At 37.0% G+C, this 22,554-nt stretch overlaps 1 protein-coding gene across 1 annotated transcript in view; it reads right to left on the reverse strand.

Moving 5' to 3' along the window:
* Positions 1 to 460: 460 nt before the first annotated feature.
* The window catches only part of LOC576359 (maternal embryonic leucine zipper kinase), a 37,580-nt gene continuing 15,486 nt past the window's right edge, over positions 461 to 22,554 (reverse strand). Inside the window, exons 5-15 of the mRNA XM_776674.5 lie at positions 21,482 to 21,625; positions 17,663 to 17,731; positions 9,679 to 9,771; positions 9,016 to 9,183; positions 8,349 to 8,447; positions 7,898 to 7,984; positions 7,383 to 7,487; positions 6,512 to 7,101; positions 5,634 to 5,820; positions 4,957 to 5,063; positions 461 to 4,130 (exon numbers count right to left, since the gene is read on the reverse strand). Coding sequence (XP_781767.3) covers positions 3,953 to 4,130; positions 4,957 to 5,063; positions 5,634 to 5,820; positions 6,512 to 7,101; positions 7,383 to 7,487; positions 7,898 to 7,984; positions 8,349 to 8,447; positions 9,016 to 9,183; positions 9,679 to 9,771; positions 17,663 to 17,731; positions 21,482 to 21,625 — 1,827 coding nt within the window. The 3' untranslated portion in view covers positions 461 to 3,952. The remainder of the gene's footprint in view (positions 4,131 to 4,956; positions 5,064 to 5,633; positions 5,821 to 6,511; positions 7,102 to 7,382; positions 7,488 to 7,897; positions 7,985 to 8,348; positions 8,448 to 9,015; positions 9,184 to 9,678; positions 9,772 to 17,662; positions 17,732 to 21,481; positions 21,626 to 22,554) is intronic.

Below are 22,554 nucleotides of genomic sequence, written 5' to 3' on the forward strand. Positions count from 1 at the left end.
CGCAAATTAACTGGCTAATTTGTGAGCGGGATAGTTTAAAAAAGTGGGTTATTTGGCTAACTCAAGCTGATGAAGGCAGGCATGGTGAGTATTCTTATTCAAGCATGGCTTTTTGAAGTGCTATTGAAGCTATCAGCATAAGATGCGCTTATCTATACTGATTATGAATATCATTGTTGGATCGTGGGATAGTCTTTGTTCCCAACAAATCCATACATATTCCTAAAACCTGATTAACTTTGATATGTTTCTAATATTCTTTTCAAAGTAGCAATTGTATTTCCTTACTACTAAAGTGTAGTTGTTATCAATACCTAAGGAGATAGAATATGCGTATCATATCCCTGTTATCACCATTAATAACTATGTCATATATCACAAATGAACCAATAATTCATACAATTGTTAAACTTACTCAACACAGAATACACTTTTCCCCACTGAATGTACATGATAAGACTTCAAAGATAATTCAAGGCATTTACTGGCAATAAGAGTAATAAATATTACATAATTATGGAGAAATGAATAAGAGTGTATCAAAATAATATTATTCTGTTCGATTCTTATTCAAAATACCCACGATTCATAGATCCACTAAATGGCAATACTTTTGGCTTGACAGCTCTCTAAACAAGATTTCCCTTTATTATTATCATTGTTATTACCTATTATAATCATTCTTTTATTTTTTTGACGAAATGGGGGGGGGGGGATGCAATATCTGGATCTTTAATGCAGCAGCTCACAAAAATATTGAAATTGTTAAAATGTTACTTTTATCTTCAAATATCCACATAATAGGGCTAGTCAGGATGAAATCTCCGTTTCCTCAAGAAGATTGAATGCTGACCCAAATGTTTCTTAATAATTCACTGGAACTGGAATGAATTACAAACTGAATTAGACTATTACTTTCTTTAAAAAATGATTTGAGTAAAAAGGAAAATATCAACAGTAAAAAGCTTCATATACATAAATGATTATGCTTATATAAAAAAGTATACAAAAAAGAAAAAAGAAAGGTCGTCTAGAGACTTTGAATTGATTTCCTGTTGTTATTATACACATTTTGGCTCCTGTGCTCCTATGTTTGGCCAGACCCATGCCTTTAAATCTGATCATATTTGAGTCAAGATTCAATATTATGCAGATTAAAATAGATAACAATCAAATTAATTTGTGTGTATTCACCAAATATCACCTACACATTGAACATTAAAATCATATATATATATATATATATATATATATATATTTAAAAAAAACTTGCATGTACCAACTACAGTTTGTTTAATCTTTATACTGATGAAAAATACAGAAATAAAGTTTGATTTTCAACTGAATGAAGAATATTGCTTTTGCCCTAGTAGAGAAAGAGAGGAGTGTGTACGATACTAATAGTCAGGTGTTCTAGTAAGTCTGTGTGTGCTATACTGGGACCCGTTTCACAAAGCCTTTTTTTAATGACAAATGACAAAAATCAGTGACAAATCTGCTGATAACCACTCAGAATCAAGGATTATAGTAGCTTATAACAAAAAATGTCATTTGTCACTGATGACAAGTTTTGTGAAACGCCCCCCTGGTGTGTGTATGTGCTAATTTTCAGTGCAACCCAAACATGTTCAGATTAAATTCTAGGCATTGCACCACAAATAAATCTAGACCTTTGGGCCTTGGTCCCCTTGCAGCCGCATAATAAGAAGAATAAATTAATAATTGTTCTTACAATCTTCTCCCTCCTCCTCCTCCTCTAAAAATTGTTTTGCACACCCCTGCTTCATATAAAAAACAAGATGTCTGTTTCTGAATACAGAACATTATTGACATCATCATCATCATCATCATCATCATCATCATCACATTTACAAGTATTAAAACTGTACACAAATGTATATGCAAATGAAGTAAAACTACCCAATAAGGTCAAATATACATACAATCACCCAAGCATGATAAAAACATTTCATCAAATGATAATTTAAATTGAAATATAAATGTCTGTTCTTTGATAAATTAAAAAAATTGCCTTCCTGAAATCAGTGTATTATAAAAGGCCTGCTTAGTTATTGCAACTACAAAGATTCTCTCATCTTCTTGCTCTCTCTCTCTCTACCTCTCCCTCCCCTAATACTCTATCATTCTCTTTCTGTCTGTCTGTCTCTTTGTATCTCTTTTTCTCTCTCACATGATTTCTTCTTTTTCTCCCACAATAGTTTATCATGTTTTTACAAACAAAGTTTTAAATGAATAGTAGGATACCCTATTCCACACACCTTAGTCCATACAGGGCGCTTAAATAAGAACAGCTTTTTCAGACGGTGTGTTTCTCAAAACATTCCATCTACATGTATGTTTCCATAGCAATAGTTATACTCTTGATATCAACTAATATATAAACAATAGCATTTCCCAGGTTAAATCTTTCTCATGAAAATATTTGTTTAAAATGCAAGTTGATCTCGTAGCTAACCATACATTTTGAAAGCTAAAGCTTCATGATTATAAAACTGATGATTTAATTCATTTTGGTCTTTCTAAAAAAATGAAAATATCCCTCTAAACAAAACAAGATCATTCTCATTTTAATAGCCAATACCAACCCTATATGAATCACACTATAAATTGTGCATTGTACATGCTGGACATATCACATTTGGAAGTTTTATACAAAAATACCATCATGAAGAATGTTTATTTCTTAAATGAGAAAAAGTCTCCTCTTTTTGTGGTTCTTCTTTCTTATGTTGCGGTCTGTAGCAATTGGGGCCATTTATCTTTTCACAGGCTAAAGAATTCCTATCTGTACCTCAATTCTATAACAACATTATGTACCACATGATCACCATCAAAAAACCTTTTTTCTCCCCAAAAACATACTGTTTTGCATAATCAACTAGGATAGTGTTGCAGAAGTAGGTGGGGTGTATTATTTGCAACCATTTCAACATCCGATGGGGTTTACTCAAATAACAACACATTCTCCAAGAATTCATTGACATCGCTAGTCAACACCTCTTCTTCACAGATTCCATCACATTTCCAATTTGGAAAAAAACAACCTCGCCACTTAGCAGCTGATCATAACATCCCTCTTTCGTAGAATCTCACCATAAAAATAGATAAAAACAAAGAATATCTGATGCAAAGAGCAAAGTTCGTCATCAGAAATATATATCATTTGCAGTGAGATGTCATCGACTACAAACTAGAATTTCTGACATTGGCACTTAATGATTTATAACATGTGACAGTCATGATTAAAATAGCTACCCATCAGGACCTATCACCATTAAACCAGGACCAGGTCTGACTACAATCAGTCAAATGAATTCTGCACCGTCGTTTAAGAGCCAAACTTATATCTCTTCATATACAATTTTCCTTCTGACTCTTATAAGACATTGTGTACCGGTATGTCAGTATTAACCGTTTGCAAACTATCGGCATATGAAGTGCCAAGAATTTATTTTCTGGAAACATGTCTTTCTTAAACAAAAGCCAAAGAGATGCAATCTTAGTTTAGTGGTGATAGGCCATGAATGAACAACACAGGTCTTCTTGATTTGAAGGGCGGCCTCCAGAGGGCGCTAGACTAGAGTCTAGAGTGTTCCAGGATTGTCTGACACATGCGTTTATACTCCCAGGTATCACCCTTGAGACGTTTTCTTCTGATGCCAACCATTTCCATCTGAGGCAACCTATAGAGGGCGCTACAGTCTAGAGTGTTCCAGGATGGTTTGACACATGCGTTTATATTCCCAGGTATCCCCCTTGAGACGTTTCCTTCTGATGCTAACCATTTCCATCTGAGGCAACCTATAGAGGGCGCTACAGTCTAGAGTGTTCCAGGATGGTTTGACACATGCGTTTATACTCCCAGGTATCACCCTTGAGACGTTTCCTTCTGATGCCAACCATTTCCATCCGAGGCAATCTATAGAGGGCGCTACAGTCTAGAGTGTTCCAGGATGGTTTGACACATGCGTTTATACTCCCAGGTATCGCCCTTAAGACGTTTCCTTCTGATGCCAACCATTTCCATCTGAGGCAATCTACAGACCTCCATGTCAAAGGAGAGGACTGTCTTTCCCTTGGAATCTTGCTTCTTGCATCTCAGAGTGTACCTGAACAGGACGGGAAAAGATGGAGATACATTATAGATGAATTCTTCAGTCTGGATAGAGCAGGGGAGGAGGAAGTATGTATGAATGAACCAGGAACATAGACAGAACTCATATAGGAACTGGGTAAAGTCACTTCTTTAGTATCTAACATCCCTACAGCTTCCACAGCAGCCACAAACCACACAAAGTAGTAAAAGTGTACTAGGTTCTTGGGTAATATCTCACTAATGTTATCTTTGGGATTTTACCTTGTTTAATAATAATAATCTGGATTTATATAGTGCTTAATACGTGATACCGTCTTTAAACGCTTTACAGATATTATTACCCTGGTCATCAGATTCCGATTATTCACCCACAATGTACACCATCTCCACTCCCTGGGGAGTATTCCTACATATGGTCTCCATGAGGGCATAGGCAATTACTAACACAAATGCTTTCGTCATCAAACCGGGTCCTCATTTCTCTCTTGGGTATTGAGTGGCAAATGTAGATTAACGCCTTGCCGAAGGATATTAGTGCCATGTCGGGGATCGAACCCATGACCTTTGAATTTCAAGTCAAGTACTTAAACCACTCAACTACCACAATACCACAAAATGTGTTACTACAGACAATTTGATATGTATGACACCATGTAAAATAGTAAGCAACTTAATGTGTCATAACCTTTTAAAGTAAACCAAAATAAAGATCTTGTATTTATTGCAGCAGTCTCTTTATTCACTCAACAGAGCTTGCTCTAGGGATAACATATGTTTTCCATTGACTCAAGCCCAAGATAAATTGATGAATTAATATTCCTTAAGTTGTCAGGACTTACCCTTTTTGTTTATAGGAGTCTATATCGCTATACATGAGGCCTTCTTTTAATCTCTCTACCACTATATCGGCTGGAAGGGTGGAGGTCGTTGAAACATTGTACAGAGCCTAGTGAGAAGAGAAAAGATGACGGATTATTATCATTATTATTATTGCTTTATTGCAACCAAAACTTAGATTGAATGTTAGATTTTAAAATATATACACAAAATGTATACATAGTTAACTTTAATTCAACTCATTTCTCTTGAAAGCAACAAAAACAACAGAATATGATTAAACATGAATAATAAAGTAAATAAACGTCATAGAAATGACCCCCCCCCCCCCCCCCCCCCCCCCCCAATTAGAATTGTGTTTATATATCATAAATTGAAAACAAGCTTAACAATGATTAGAAGGAAGGTTGTAACATCCGTCTCTTATTTTCTGTTATAACAAGTAAAACAAACATCAAACAAATAAAACCAATCAAGCAAAACCATAACAGAAAAAGAAAAAAAAATATCCATAATGAAACAAAATATTGTTAGATTAAAGCAAGTTTATGATTTGGATGTCTATGTCCATTTGAAAATAAAAACATATTTGAAATGGAGACACAAGTAACTAATCATCAGTCTGAACACTTTATTATAATGTATATATTTTTAAATAATTTAAAAGTTGAATAGGTACCTTGACTTTTCTTGGTTCATCTATGCCAGCAGTAGATCTTCTCCTTGGTGAAAGTAGGTCTATCATCTTATCTATTCCCTTTTCAAAACTACCAAAGATCTTCTTAGCTGAACCACTTATACCGTGTCTCTTTATGTCCCCATCCTCCATCATCACTCGGTCTAAAGAATCCTCCATGGAAACAGCTCTACAAAGAAATAAACAAAGAATCATGAATTAAAAAATTAACTATAGACAAAAAAACAAAGAAATGGAATGTAATCCTTGAATGAAATGGCTCTATAAAATCTAAAAAATCAGTGTTAAGTTGAATAAAGAGGTTGCAAGCTCAGACGGTCTGTTTAAATCAACATTAACATCAGTCAACTTTCAACTTCTGGGCAATTAACAAATTGGCAGAGACCAGCGTAAAAGTCACTTTGCTGAACAAGTTTATCAGGGTATTGTTTCACAAAACCGTCACAAGTACAAGTTCACAGACATCCAATTCAAACATGTGTTAATCTTCATGTATTTGTTTCAATGAGATGTCAGCGAACTTGAACATATGACGGTTTGGTGAAACAGTGCCTTGGATGGTATGAATTTTGAGGAATAAGTTCCAATATACATCCAAAAAAATAAACTTTCTATGTTTATAGTGCAGGGCCCTGTCTTACAAAGAGTTGATATCAATTGCAACTTCTTTGGGATTGATATTAATTGCAACTATGTACATAAGAGATAGGAGACTGCAAACTTGCGATTGATTTGGATCAGTCACAACTCTTTGTAAGACGGGACCCAGATCATAGATATCAGATATCTGAGCCACATACGCTGAAACTGTCATGTAGATCAACAATAGAGGCATAGAACTAGCATGTAACGACACTCACTTTTGGATATCGAAGGCACCGGTGCTACGAGCAGAGTTGACGGACAGCCTGTTGAGGTCACCATCCATTGACCTTGAGGGGGTAACCACTGGAGGTAGCGATAGCGTTGGAACCACAGGTTGTTTCAAGGCGGCACCTCTGGCTTTCTGCGATGCCTTCTCCTTGGCATCACTCTTACTGCGTCTCCTAACGGGAGTCTTTAAGGGTAAACCAACAGGTTTCACAAACCCTTCATTGTCTCTATGGTTCTCTTTCCCCGATACCAGCGGCGTATGGACCATGTACGTGTCCTCCCCGAGGAGGTCTCCTGGCTTCACGTACGTCCCGTCCAGATTGGTACTGACCGGTCGATCACGAGGGTTCTGAGAGCTGCGTGGTCTCCTACGGTCACCTGAGTGACGTCGCTCTGAAGCGGTCCGTCGGTGAGGAGATGACGTGATGATGTAGGATTCTTCATCTTCTAAACCATCTTCCATTGAACTGAACATGTATGGTGAGCTGGTAGGAGGCTCCAGGTTATCATGGTGGTTGTGAGGATTATGATGTTGATGGTGGTGGTGGTGGAATCGCATTGCACTGTCGGTTTGGTTCTGCACAAGAATGATGTCAGGAAGAAAACTTTGTCAATCAAACATTTTCGGGAAATACTTTTCTGGATGTTTTTCATCTAAAAGATGAAAATGAGCATCTAATGAAATGAGTGAATGAGTATCGTTCTTGCCCTATGAAATGAAATGAAATAATGATTATCCACAATCTTCATATCTGAACATGACTTCACATTCAGCTAAGCTACTCAAGTCATACATCTTGACAAATGTCTGATTTCAGTATTCTGTGTCTAAATGATGACAAGTTGAACCATTCTTACCTTCTCTGTGAGTGGTCTATTGGCCATGGGTAGTCTGACCGTTTTACCTCGATATTTGGCTGCTAGTAGGATGAAATATGTGGCTGTCATGTGATCATACTTCCACTGTAATACAAAGAAAATAGGTCACAGGGTCAAAGGTCAAATGTGATTTTGTAAGGGTTGATACAAACAAGGTTCTCAGTTTTTCATAAAAACAAATTTCCTGAAAGAGAGACTAGAAGAACACGTATCCGGCCTCACCCCAGCGGGAAATGAAATGCTACAGCGTGGGGAAAATGGACGCTAAACGATTATAATGATGAAATTCCCTGATCTTTTCCTTAATTTTTCTTTGATGAAATTAAAAAAATTCCATTATCCTTATTTCAATCTATTCCTGGTAGAAATGTCTTTATCCATTGGATATGGATACGTATTTGATTTTTGTAGAAATAATGTGTGAAGACAAATATTTATTGTGTTTTTATCTGTTCATTACAGAGAAGGGTTTAAGGGTTAAATGATTATCTCACCTGTTTTAATGTTGAAGTTATGTCCTTCTTCGACTTCCCATAATGCATTGCCATTTCTGTTATGCAGTCCAAATTGAGCTGATTTTTCTGTAATAAATAACGATGGAAAACACAAAACACATCAGAAAATGAATCTCATTTTGTGGGTCTTCACAATAAAAAATTATTGAATAAAACATCTTTTCAGCTGTTTTGGCAATATGTTCTTGATACAACCCCACCTTTTCTTGTAGGTTAGTACAACACATCATTGTTTAATATTTTTAATAAAACTATTCATGCACTCTGTCATCATTATACAGGATTTAAGATTTTTCCTTACTAACAAAAATATACACATTTTTATCCCTCCCTAAAAAAAATGGCTGCTCATCTCTAATTCAACTACTTTCTCATTATCAAATCACTAAATCTCTAAATTGGCAATGAATGTTGTCTCTCGTTTAGTTACCTCACATTTGCTCTCCCAGTCTACAGGTGAACCGAATGCTTGGACGACCCATGGATGGATAATCAGCTCTTTCATCTTTATTCTCTTTGTTGGATTGACCTAAGAAAAAAAAAGGGAAAAAAGAATCCTGAATTTATTTGATGTTAATTTATTCATTTATTTATTTCATGTAATAAATATCAATGTGAAAAACTGATTGATACCTATATTGCTTTTAGAATTGTTTACTTTTTTCAACAAGGTTATACAATATGATTGCCTAGTGTACCTATTCTCTTTTTTCGAGCAGCTCTTCAAAAAAAAAAAAATTTAGTAAATTTCTCTGCCACAATCAACAAATCAATAAATTTCATACATTCTATTTTTCACCTAAAGCAACGGTATGTGTTTTGCAGAGTTTGTTTTGATCTTTCCAGAGTTTTATTATTCTCCGCTCCCATTACCCTTCTTGCATCTTCAGTCAAACCTGCTTTAGTGATCACCTGTCTACAAAGACCACATTTTGTGTTTCCCTTTAAAATAGTTTCTCACTGAAACATGTACTAAAGGAACTGGTACATACAGACCACCTACCTATGAAGACCAATTTTCTTGTCTCCCTTGGGTGGTCTTTATAGACAGGTTTCACTGTACTACCTCTAATTCAACCAAACTGGATCCCACTTACCTGTAGCATATGTCTGAGGAGTTCTTTGGTTTCAACTGAAAGCCACGGAGGTTCTTCATAGACACCAGAAAGGATTTTGCGGTAGAGGAGGGAGACATTGTCATCATCGAATGGAAGAAAACCGCAGAGTAGTGCATAGAGTAACACACCCATGCTCCATATATCGGCCTGCAAAGAAAAACAATTAAACTCATTATTTATTTCTTTATTGATTTCAATTCACTTTATCCTTTTCTCCACATATCCTATCATGGTAAACTTCTAACAGAATCTACCATTCTTAAATCAGTACATGCATAAAACAAACATTCCATAGAAAGTCACAGAGAGCTATCATTGAAAATGAACTGCAATATACCAGACTGATTGTATAATTGTATATATTGTAAAGTCAATGAATGCATAATTTGTAGAAAGAAAAGCAAATGACTTAAGGACAACTCTAATTCTGTTCAAATTAGACATGTAGCTGTGTAAGTGAACTGATAATATTAAGATACATGTATATCAAATGAAAACAATTCAATCTCTTCAAATTTAGAATGATGTATATATTTAGCGACTTCTCCAATTCATTTTTTGCTGTATTTTAGAATCGGTCTAGCACTGTTCAACTTTCCTGCTAAAACCATCCATTTCCCCCTTTAAAGACACCATACTGACCTCCGAACCGATGTATTCCTTTCCAGACACCAGCTCAGGGGCTGCATAGGCTGGACTCCCGCAACACGTCTCTAAATGATCCTTCATACCACCCTACAAACAAACAAAGAAAAAAGAGATATTCATATTGAGGTGTGGTTATACTCTCATAAGAGCCCTAATAGAAATAATTTCTCTCACTGTAGTTAAGAAACTAAGTCTGAATAGTATGACAATAATAAGATCAGAAAACACAAACCTCAAATTAATCATTAAATGGGATGGAGAGATACAGATGTAAAAGTGAAATAGAATGCATCCATCAGAGTAAAACAAGGAAAATTAAGGAAAGGAGAAGCATCTAAAGAAGTGGGTGGAAGGTGGGCGGGGACTGTTAGCACACTTCTTTCAACATGATTAAAAGACAATGGAATGAAAACAATCGGCAAAAATAAAGAAACAAACAAAACCATCCAGTAACAACAACACACAGGCAAATAGTGTTGAAAAAAGGTCAGATAAATAGCCGCTAAGAATTCTTACAGCCCACCTCCCTAAGACAATATGGAGATGCGGTTAACTGTGAATTCTTTGGAGAGTAGATCCCCTCCCTCATCCCCACCTATAACTGACAAGCACAACCTGACTAGGGGCTTATTGAGGGGCGAGATGGGGGTGGAATTCTTTCATAACGAAGGCCAGGTCCCAAGCAGGTGCACTGATCTATCGCTTGGCATGATTGAAAATTTAAAGGACTTCTATAGATGGAAATAATTCCAGTCAAGATTTCATCAAGTTCATCAAGATTCAGCTTGTCTAGGTACAGGTAAGGGATAAAGATACTTTTTAGACCGTAATATCAAATTGTAATACTCAGAAATAAAGCCATGTGGAGTACAGGTTTTACATTTCTAACAAAATGGAGAATGTGGAGCCAGTATAGCTTCTACAACATAGGATGTGCTTCAACGAATCTCATTTCAAGACAAGATTACTCAACACAGCTGAGATTCATTTATGACAAGATGAACATTGAAGAGCTGATAAAGATGGACAAGTTGAACAAACAAAATTATGCGGAATGAAGATAAGAATTCAAAAGATAACAAAGAGGTGAAGAAGATAGAAGACATGATGATGATCACCACTCACATAAAGTCTGATTCACAAGACTAAATAATGTCTACAGCAGGTCGTTTTAATTCCAATACAGATCTAGTAGGCAATCAAATTAACTGCTCTCGTATTAAAAGCATGAGTTCAAGTATTCAGGTATTGAGGGGTGCGTTGGTAATTCAAGCCTCATTGAGCAGGAAGATTGATTGGAACAGAAGAGGTGTCTGAAGAGTATCTTCAAGGATCAGTTAGCGTTGCGCCCATTCGTTCATTACGCTGCAGTGTAGAACTTGACTGGAAAGGAGTAATTTGATGAGAATTCAGTCATGTGTTATCTTAAGAAGATGTGGACTTGGTACATTGGGAGTTATGAACCGTGGTAGAGGAATAAAACAAATGCAATTCTGTTTGCATTACCCATCCTCACTACAAGGTCGATCCCATTTCTTGCACGTATCAAGATATAAATACTGTACATACGGCATGTGTAGCTTGAGAGGGGTTGCGCACAACACATTGACAGTCACATCGCAATGTGAGAGTGCCATGGGAACATCTCCCTGGGGTGCAAGGGGAAGGTTGGGTAATTACTAACACTGCAGCCCATTAATGTTAACAATCTTGGGGCCTAGAGCATGACTAGATTCATCTTGTACAATTGTTCATGTTGACAGTATAGCCCAATAGTCTGCCTAGAAACATGATATTCAATTAGATGCAGATGGATGCATACTTTTCAAAGACAATTCTATCGTCTCTCGTTAGATTTCTTGTCATGTCTCCAGTCAAACTGTTTCTAACACCGTTCTGCATTTTCATAGGAAAATTACCAGTCCAGAAAGGTCTTCCAAGAAGTTACTAAGAGGCTGGCCCACTTATCATCCAGGGGTTGTTCTGAGTTCAGTCCGAGGCTGCCCTCATGATTGTCAATTCAATATGATCCTATTAGACTTCAAGCAGTTCTAGGATTTCACTGTGTAACTCAGCACCAAAGATTGTCCCGATTGTCTGTCACACGATAGCTTTTCCTTGAAAGGACACTTAACAAGGCAGTCAACAACACACAATTAAATGATGACTAATTCATTCTCTTCAAGTCTTGTCTCTTTATACCACTTAGATGCTGATGGCAGTAATGACTGCCCTAATCTCAAATTTAATCAGACATATGAAAACGAAAACATACTTTTCTTGAAGTCAGGTTGTCAATATGAAAAACATTTTTCTCTGACCCTTAACACTTTTAACTGTCAGATCTTTCTTTGAAGTCGTTGGATTAACAAAAATATTGAATTAAAATGCATTATTCTCTTTCATGCATTAATTTCCTTAACTGTGCCTCTTAATACAAAAGGATTGTTAAAGAGAGTCCACTCCTATGGCTCACTGAATCATATATATATATAATTTTCTTAGACCGAATTGAGATGGTAGAGCTCGATGCCGATTCCGGTCAAGGATTTCGTATCCTTGCTTAACTGAGATTCTAAAGACTGATATAATTATATATATTAAATTCTATATACCCTTATTAACTGCAAGCAACTTAAGACACAACTCTGACCTCTGAATAATACACACAATGAAACAATTTTACACACCATCAATTCATTTTTCCTTGCATTACACTTTCTTTGTTGTGGGTGTTCGGAAGAGATAAACATCAAAACTATTCTTGAGAATTCAAAGGTACTCTTTATTATACAGGGTAAACTGTGAAGTTTTATTACATAGGGCTCATGCATAGACTGTAAAAAGTTAAGTCCAGGACCCTGTTGCATAAAACCTACTATCCGCACTCGGATTCTGGGCGCCCATGTGTTAGTCTTGTGCTCTGCTTTGTATAATGTTGATTTGGGATGTTTGATTAAACAGTTTACTGTTAAACTAGAAATTGACATGAAATGAGAAACCAAATGTTGTGATTCTATCACATCTTAAGATGTTGCTTTGGAAAATATGTCGCTTTATGTCGTTTTGGAGAAAAAATCTAAACCACTTCAGAAATGGTCTAAAGTTTCAAACACTCAGAACAGTATCTGAGGAACTTGTCTGATGTCTTTCTTCACAAACAGTGGTAAATCTTAACCTGATGACTACTGAATTGTCTCATTCCATAGGCTGTAACAGGGATCACTTATAGTACCAGGGGGTAATGGGTTATATCTCCCCTTTGCCTCTTTTCTCCCTACAGAGATGTCATGGCACGTTTAGCGGCCATCTATCAGAAGGGCAGGCTGCATTAAGTTACCCGAGAACCACAAACTCAAGGAAAATTCATTGGCTGGAAAGCGGGAGATGAGGGCAAAGCTTCAAGTGTTTACATCAGACCAGCGAGAGAGAGAGAGAGAGAGAGAGAGAGAGAGAGAGAGAGAGAGAGATAGAGAGAGAGTGAGAGAGAGAGGAGGGAGAGAGAGAGAGAGAGAGAGAGAGAGAGAGAAATAGAGAGCGAGGGAGAGAGAGAAGAGCATCCGAAGAATGCAGTCAATGTTACTGTAAAAGACACAATATGGAGTGGCACGACTGAGTAGTCCTACAGATGACTTCATGCAGGGAAGTGCATGGGCACGCAAAGGTGGTGTTCTCATGGACAGGGTATCTTGTATCACTGAGTGGTGTGGAGCCTCTTTTGGCATGCATTCAGTCCATACAGTTCCTACCATTCTTTGTAAATTTAATGTTGTTTTTGTATTCCTTGAGTTGAGTGATTTCTCTTGAATTCCCTAACATTATCCTGAATGGAAAAAAAAATTTGAAAAATAAACTTTTTTCCAGGGCCCCGTTTCACAAAACTTGTTATTGATAACAAGTTACAATAACTGTAGATTGGCTGAGAGCAGATTTGTCATTGAAACTTAGCATTTGTTTAATGAAACAGGGCCCAGGTTTTTCCTGATTTTCTGGAGAGCTGGGAACCCTAATATATCAAGAGAGTATGCAACAACATCAAGATTGTAAATGGAGAGCTGGAAATGATGTCTGAATTTGTGAGGAGGTGGCAGTGAGGACAGCCCTTTCTTAAAATGGCCCACGCTTCACCCATAATTGAGCGCAGATGTGCTCCGAGGGGTGGCAGTCATTACTAACGTTAAGAAAACGCCCCCACAATTATCTCTCCTAATAGAATCATAGTGTTACCCTTGGCCGTAAGGCTTCTGATATTAAAGACAATTTTTTATATCATGTACATAAATTCAGTTACAGGTACATCAAAAAGGTCATAAAATGACCGAAAAAATACGTTAAACTGGAAGAAATATATTTCATTAACAAGAAAAGGTCAAACTTAAAAGAAATGATGGTCCTATTCAAAAGTTTGGACCCCCATGTATTATAACCCACAGAAGATACATACATGTATATTCTATTCTTGATAGCACTTACACAGTAATGTAGCTCTCGATCGATTGATTGATTGATCAGTGGAAAATAGCTTTCTAGTTTCTAGAAAAACAGAGTTCTTAATTGATTAAATCCATCACACAAACTCTGGTCAATCTCAGAACCCCAAAGGAAGAGAGATAGAGAGGCAGAGAGAGACAGATAGTGATAAAGAGAGAGAGAGAGAGAAAGAGAGAAAGAGAGAGAAAGAGAGATGGAGAGAGAGAGAGAGAGACAGACAGATAGACAGAGGCAGAAAGAGAGAGAGAATCTTTAGAAGACCAAGTTACTTTGCCTCACACAAATCATTGTAAACATAATTACTGCCCTCGTTTTAAGAATAAACACCAAGACTTGGGTGACATTTCAAAACTGCCAAAGGAGGGGGAAAATACGGGAACTTGTAACAACAAGCTCTTTAGTGCCAACCTCTGCTCCAATATATCAAGCTCGTATCACTTAGAGAAATGGAATGATCTCATCCACTTAGCACTGTATACCATAAAGTATGGGGAAGACCTTCAGACAATATTCTTTACCAGGGAGGGGGAGGGGTGTTGTATAAGGAGGCCCTCTATTACAATCTCAGATTTATCAAAATTATTTACTGAGTGTTATATAAGGTTAAACTGTAAACATAGAATTTCACTTGCATTTCATGTACGAGGAAAACAATGTTGCATATGTAAATTAAGAGAGGATATAGAATTTTTTCCCCTCCCTATGAATAGTTCATTACAATTTATTAAACTGAAGGTGTATCTGCTGGGAGCGAGAAGGGCATCTGTAACTCATATATTATGTTAACACAAAACTAAATAGGGCAAATATGAAGCTGACATTGTATTTACGTCTTCTTTACAAAAGATCATCAAAAGGACCAATCCTCCATCTCCTGGCCTTATACATGTGTGTTTAATTTAACCCATTGACAACTAAATCCATTCATTACCATAGGCTTAATACAGGGGCTGGTCGGTTCCCATATGCGATGGGTTAATAATAGCTGGACTAAACATCATACCTAACCCTAAACCTAATATCCTCCACAGCCCCAGCTTAACCCCTATGATCCTATCTTTGACGTTACAAAAGCCTGGAGCAGATGTGGTGGGAGTAACTGTCTGTGAATGTTCTTGGAAGATGGGTACCGCAGAGACTCCATTACTACCACCACCCCCTGACACCACCCCCTGAAATATCTCAGGTGTACTTTTACGTTTATAGTTGCGAATATTATCTGGTTATATTAGGTTAAAATCTAGATGACAACGTGCCTTGAATTTGGTTTGCGGTTACTCAAGACATCAGCCTTTGCCATTTACACATCTTGGAGTTGTGCTCCTTGTTTTTCAGCTCAGGTTACTCTCGACCGTAACGGATACCCGATGCTCTTGGGCATTTGGGATAAATTTTTGGCACTTGCTCTGGAAGCGCTCTGGAAGTGAGGAGTCGGTAATTGATTCCAGAGGAGGTCACTCACGGTGACCGATGGTTTTTATCTTTTAACGGTTCTCAGAAAAGATTGGCAAGATGTGAGCTGGACTCATGCCCAGGCTAGTTGCATTTATGATATTATCTTAGTATCACAAAAAGAAAGAAATCACAGGAAAGCAATAGTTGGACAGAATACAACTTGGACTCAATCCTATGCTAGACATATCTTGAAAAAAAAAGAAAAGGAAATCAACTAGTTTCCATACTGAATTCAGGGAGAATCGCTCTGCAAAGTACAATAATACTACACAATCTGCTTTATGAATAGCAAGGCGTGTTTATCATACATATTCTTTCTGTATATTTAATATTAAATGTCAACATTTTATGTTATATTTCATATATAACAATGATATTCTTGATAAAGGTGAAATAAATCATTTTGTATTCACACATAAGAGGAAGTAAGGAATACTGCCGGCTTTGTGAGAATATAAGGAATGAAAAACAGAAAGGTATAATACATGTGTAGTTCAAATAACTCTTTAATTATCCCAATTGTTCATAACAAATGGCCGTTTCAAACCTACATGAATTCTCTAGACTACAGTATAAGGCATCTGATGAGAGACAGAAGGCAGTAAGTCCTTTTCGCAGACTTGTGCAAACTCCATCAAACTTGGCGAGTGTATAAAACATATCCTTCAAATATCATGTGCGAAATTTACAACCATAGGTTCTTAAACTTCTTTGTAAGAAATGAAAATTTAGCATTGTTTTCATATTCTACAGAGGGAGCTCTCTTTCTTCAAATCAACTGATATAACAGTCAATTTAATTTGAATTAGGTACAAATATTTTGGAGTCAAGAAATTAGATATCTGGAATTTAGCAAATCAAAATTTATTTGTTGGAAGTCAGTTTCCATTTTTTGGTTCTCATTTGGTGGGAGGTTCCTAATAACAGACCTTTTCAATATACCACTGGATTCATGGAACTTCAGGTTATTAGGTCTGTAAAATGGACAAATCATCTTTAAAGAATACAGGATAACGACTTTCTGCCTCTCAGCGGAAGAAAAGTATCTAGGAACCTTTCTCCATGCTCCTGCACGATTTGTGTGTGTTACCATAGTTACAACGACTGCCTTTGATTATTTTTTTAAAGTGCACGATAAGGAAATTCTGAATAATTCAGGATCATAAAACTGGTCAGCAATTTTACACAATTTCCATTAAATGCAACACTTCACATCGTACAAGGTGAAGGCACTAGCGAGTTAGTCCATGATAACTTTTCTTTATACTAAAACATATTTCGAGAAATGTAACAAATAGCTGCTGTAATAAAGTAAAATTTTCTGTATCTTAAAGACTGTAGTAAAAGGGATATCAATTATTTTTCTTTACCAAACAAGCAAGAATTTGTGTTTATAAGGAAAGTATGCAGAGCATTATGTTGTTCTTCGATCTCATTCATTCAATCATTCTAATGTAAAATAAGGGGCATAGATTTCAGAAAAAGAAAGAAAAACAGTAAGAGAAGTACTCTGGAGAGGGAGAAAGGGAAAGAGAAAGGGAGAGGCAAAGAGAGAGAGAGATTTCTCTCTTTTTAAGGAGAAGAGTTGGGAGACTTGTATAATGACTAAGGAAGTGTTTTTGTAAGTATTTTTGTCTGAAAGCATGAGAGACAGACAATGTGGATGAATATTTCATGTCCGTCTGAGCCTGTCATTTATTCCTCTCACATCATTCTACTTATGCATTTAACATCCATATCGGGGGAAAAGAGTGGTGTGAGAGAAAGAATAAACAATGGGAGAGAGGCGGGGGGGGGGGGGGGGGGAGGGATGGGAGGAAGGAGGGAGGAAGGAGGGATGGGAGGAAAGAGGGAGGGAGGGAAAGAGGAAGGGAGAGAGGAAAGGAGGGAAGAAGAAAAGGGAGAGGAGGTAGAGTAGTGATGGGTGGAGAGGGAGGAAGGGAGGTGAGGACAGAGGCAAGGAAGGAGGCAGGGAGAGGAGGGAGACACATAATATGGCAAATTTCATAATCATCAATGATCTATAACTCACCTTTGGTTTAGCAGCCAGGCCAAAGTCAATCAATTTTAAGCTCTGATCTTCATCTAATAGTAGATTTTCCTGTAATCAAGAAAAGAAAGAGAGAAGAAGAAAAAAATTCAATAATTTTGCATAAAAGGAGAGAGTAATACGAAGTGTAATAGATTGGAAAATAAGGAACATTCAATTTAAAGAAATAGACAATTACAACAACAGCAATAAATTGTTTCTAATGGTGGGAGGAGATTGTGATGTACATGAACGAAGATGATAGGGGGAGAGATAGTGCTGCTTGCTTTATAACAAAGATATATCGAAGAACATAAAATAGGAACAAATGAATAAAATTACTTCAACATTCACAGAAACAGGAAAAACAATTCCATCTTAGAGGCGGGTATTAATTTCTCTTTCCTGAGTAGAGTAAGACAATTGGAGCTCCGAGGCAGATGGTTGATCATAATACCGTTTCCCTATCAGTTCTGAGAAGAGATGCCCAGGGATGCTATTAGGATGTGAGAAATAAGATTAGAATAGATCTGGAATTGAAATCATCTTCGAGAAACAGTGTCCGGTTTCCTCCTCAAGAGTTTTATCCTAGTCACACCGCCAAAGCGACTCCACACGAACTGATAACCAACTAAAGCTTGGCCATTCTAAGTAATGTAATGTTTTAATCTTGTCAGTATGAATGGGGTATCATAAGAACTCCACACTAACTTTTTTGGAAGGGGGTACAGATTTAAAGTTTGTATGCATGAGCCCAGTGCAAACATTTTGGGGGTTCAGACAGAGATTTGGGGCACCCATATGTCATGTGCGCCCATCTGCGTCGAGCCCTGTATAAGTTACAGCACTTTCGGTATTTTTCATAGCGACTCTGTTCACATTTCATGTTTACTCCATTGTCATTCTCATATTGGTCTCACCAGTGTGAAAGGGTATTAAAAGGTAGAGCACTTTCAGTATTTTTCATTTCAATTCTGTTTAAGACTTAGAACTTTTATCAAATTGATATTAATGCTCAAGATTGACTGCCTTAAGTCATTGAAAGATATCAATTCTTAGAACTCCCAATAAGATATCATACATGTAGGAAACGGATACTACCTGAGCTGCTGAGAGATAGAAATAGAGATCAACAAGTTCTGAGGCATAGAAAAGTTCTCTTAAATCTTGATAAGGTTCACAAAATATAAAAATCTGACAAAATCTAATCAATAAAGAAAAGTGAAGGTATAACATCTTTTTGTCAGTTTGCTGTTTGAGGGATTTCTTTTCACATATGAAGAACGTAGCTCTCTGCCTCAAGAGTGAGAACAGCTTGAACTAAACAAAAAAAGGTCTTAGCTTTGTGAGAACTTTTATTTAAAAATAAATAAGAATACTTCTTTCTTGCTCTCTCTGTCTCTCTCTTTTTCTCTCTCTCACACACACACATACTTTCTCTCTCTGTCACACAAATGAAAAGCTTGGATACAGAAAAAAAAGCCCCCCCCCCCCCCCTTCCAGACGTCCGTGATTGCAAAACGTACTTTAGAAGACCACAAGGGACATGCAGTAGATGACTAGATATACCATCTGGTATAATAAGTGTGTTAAGTGGATCTATGTTGGGAAGAATATCTACAGGCATCCATCAACTAGCTTCCTTCTGCATACCACTTTCAGAGAGAGAGAGAGCGAGAGAGAGAGAGAGAGAGAGAGAGAGAGAGAGAAGAGAGAGAGAGAGAGAGAGAGAGAGAGAGAGAGAGAGAGAGAGAGAGAAAGAGAGAGAGAGAGGGGGTGGAAGGGGGTTGTAGTATAATCATAGTAGTAAAGAAAGAAGTATCTTTTTTACATGTACATCTCCTCTATTTGATCTCACACTATGTACATACTTCTAATTTGACCTCTGCTTTAATACTGAATACATACAGCACTTCATCATTTTGTAAGAGGACCCTTTACATGATTCAGTACTTTTTATGAGTAATTTTGCCTTTTGTTTCTTTGCTATCACAGGTTTATACAGACCAGGTCCTTCCTACCTGTATTAGAATATTTTTATATATTTTTTTGCTTTTCATTTTTATGTGCACCTATCATTCATCATAATCTTCTTTTGTAAGCTGGTAAGCCAAGCAGGTGACACTGGTTTAAATACAGAAGAATTTGAGCTTTTCTCTTTCTAATTTCCTTCTCAGTGTTCACTTCTATATCAGGGCATAATTTGTAAAAATGGTTATGATGACATTTACAGCATCCCGAGGAGACTCATAAATCATTCCTTAACAGCCTCAATTAGCAGCCGATAATAAAACGCACCTTTTCGCCGTCTAATTACTATGGTGCTCTCCATACAATGAAGCTAGTACTTCGCATAAATTATCAGATTTTCGCTTCACTGCGCATAATTGTCATATTCATTAGCTAATCATAAAATGAGCACTTAGGGAAAATATATCGGAGATGTTTCTAGAGAGCAACAGCACAAATGTAATGAATTCTAATTCATTGAAGATATTGGGAGAGAGAGTATACCACTCAGTTGATTTCATCCAATGAGCCAGAAAAAGAAAAGTATTAAAAGTTGGAGCCCTATACATTGTGTAGGCCTACAATATGAGGCAAACAAAAAAATAACAACAACAAATGTCAACAACAACAACCCAGACACAAATCAGAAACACTGGCATTCTGTATTTCCATGGGTTACTTTTCAGAGAACCTAGACATAGCTATGAAGTGAGTTTTATTTCTTAATAGAAATTTCCACCAACTGACCAATTTTTTTTTAATGGGAATCTCTCTTAAGTTTCTGGGGGTAAAGACAAGTAAACTTCAAGCCCAGTCTAGATATTTTTGTCTTCACTTCTATAAATAATCTGAGAGCTTTGATCAAGACTTGACTGCTCTACGCGTGAAGAGAGAGAGACTGTCCTAAACCCATTGAGAGAACGAGTCTACTAAGCCTACATCAGATGAATGTAAACAAGAAATCTGTGCCTTGAGATTACTAAGTGTGATTAGACATTCCCTCCTCGATGCTAGAAATGTCATAAGGTCACCTTGTCTGATTGCACAAGGGCTATTCCTTTGAGCATTCTCTACCACAGATATATCTTATCCTTAAGTTTTTTCATTGAATTACAAATGCTAAATGGAGAAAAGAGCCTCTGTTATTGTGCACCCTTCCAACAAGCTTACTGGTTTAAGGTACCTTTTGTGCATCCTTCTAATATAGCTTGCTGGTTCAAGGTAGTATTTGTGCACCCTTCCAATATAGCTTGCTGGTTTAAGGTACCATTTGTGCACCCTTCCAATATAGCTTGCTGGTTTGAGGTACCTTTTGTATACCCTTCCAATATAGCTAGCTGGTTTGAGGTACCTTTTGTACACCCTTCCAATATAGCTTGCTGGATTGAGGTATCTTTTGTGCACCCTTCCAATACCGGTATAGCTTGCTGGTTTGAGGTACCTTTTGTGCACCCTTCCAACAAGCTTACTGGTTTAAGGTACCTTTTGTGCATCCTTCCAATATAGCTTGCTGGTTCAAGGTAGCATTTGTGCACCCTTCCAATATAGCTTGCTGGTTTAAGGTACCATTTGTGCACCCTTCCATAAATGCTAACTGGTTTGAGGTACCCCTACTGCCCCATTCTATACATACTTTTTTGCACCCTCTGTGCACCCCATATAGCTTTCGGTTTAATAAAATTTGGAGTGGACTAAAAGATTATTATTATTATTATTATTATTATTATTATTATTATTATATACATGTACAAATGCCTATCAGTTTAAATCCCCATATGTGTACCCCTTGGGTACCCTCGTATGAATGCTTACCGGTTTTAAGTCCCTGTGTGCGTACCCTTCGTTGTGGATGAAGGCCACAGCTGCGATGATTTGACGGAAGAATCCTCTGGCTTCAGCCTCCTTGAGACGATCCTTAGCCACAATGTAATCAAAGAGCTCTCCACCAGGACAGAACTGGAAAGAGAAAAAAGAAAGAACGATCATTAAACAGAGACACAGTTAGATTCATTCAAATATAGATGAAAAAGATTGATGAAATGATAAAGAGATGAATGCAGAGACGATATCAAGTTATTCTTCTCTGGGACAACATTCTGGAGCAAAGACAAAATTAATGAATGGAAATAGAGATGAATGAGACTGATAAACAGATGAATAAAAAGTTGAAGGTATAGTTCTATGGGGAAAAAAGGAAGAGCAGCATACCATAAGAAAATATAGCAAAAGCTGGATAGATGCGTAGATGAAATAGATTGATAAAGAGATATAAAAACAGATAACTAAAACGACAAAGTGACCTTGTTCTTCTCTGGGAACAATAACACGGATGCAAGATACGCTGAGAACATCAGAAACTAAAACATCTGCAAACTCGTCCCAAGTACGACGTCTCTGTATGAATAATATAATAATCGCCCCCACTTTCCTGTTTCACAATCGTACTCACAAACCATCTCAAGTACATGTTTGTAAAAATCTTTCTGAGATGCACCTCCCTAGATATGAAGAGTTTGAACAAATATCATAAACACCCACACTCTCCTACATAGTATTACACAAGAGAACTATTAATACAAACCAGGAAGTATTGACCTGGGGGGTATTTCACAAAGCCTTTTTTCAATGACAAATGACACAAATCAGTGACAAAACTGACAATAACCAATCAGAAGCAAGGATTTCAGTAGCTTATAACAAAAACTGTCATTTGTCACTGATGACAAGTTCTGTGAAACGCCCCACTGGACATAATAAAAACACTTCAGGTTCTGAAACACAATTAGGTTATTGCTGCCATATCAATTATACAAGAATAAATTGGAATCGTATAATTCTTTCTGCTTGCCATAACCTTGCACAGAACAACGTCAACGAACAATGTC

Source organism: Strongylocentrotus purpuratus, unplaced genomic scaffold (genome assembly GCF_000002235.5).
Source record: "Strongylocentrotus purpuratus isolate Spur 01 unplaced genomic scaffold, Spur_5.0 spur5_scaffold_10, whole genome shotgun sequence".
Classification (NCBI taxonomy): domain Eukaryota; kingdom Metazoa; phylum Echinodermata; class Echinoidea; order Camarodonta; family Strongylocentrotidae; genus Strongylocentrotus; species Strongylocentrotus purpuratus.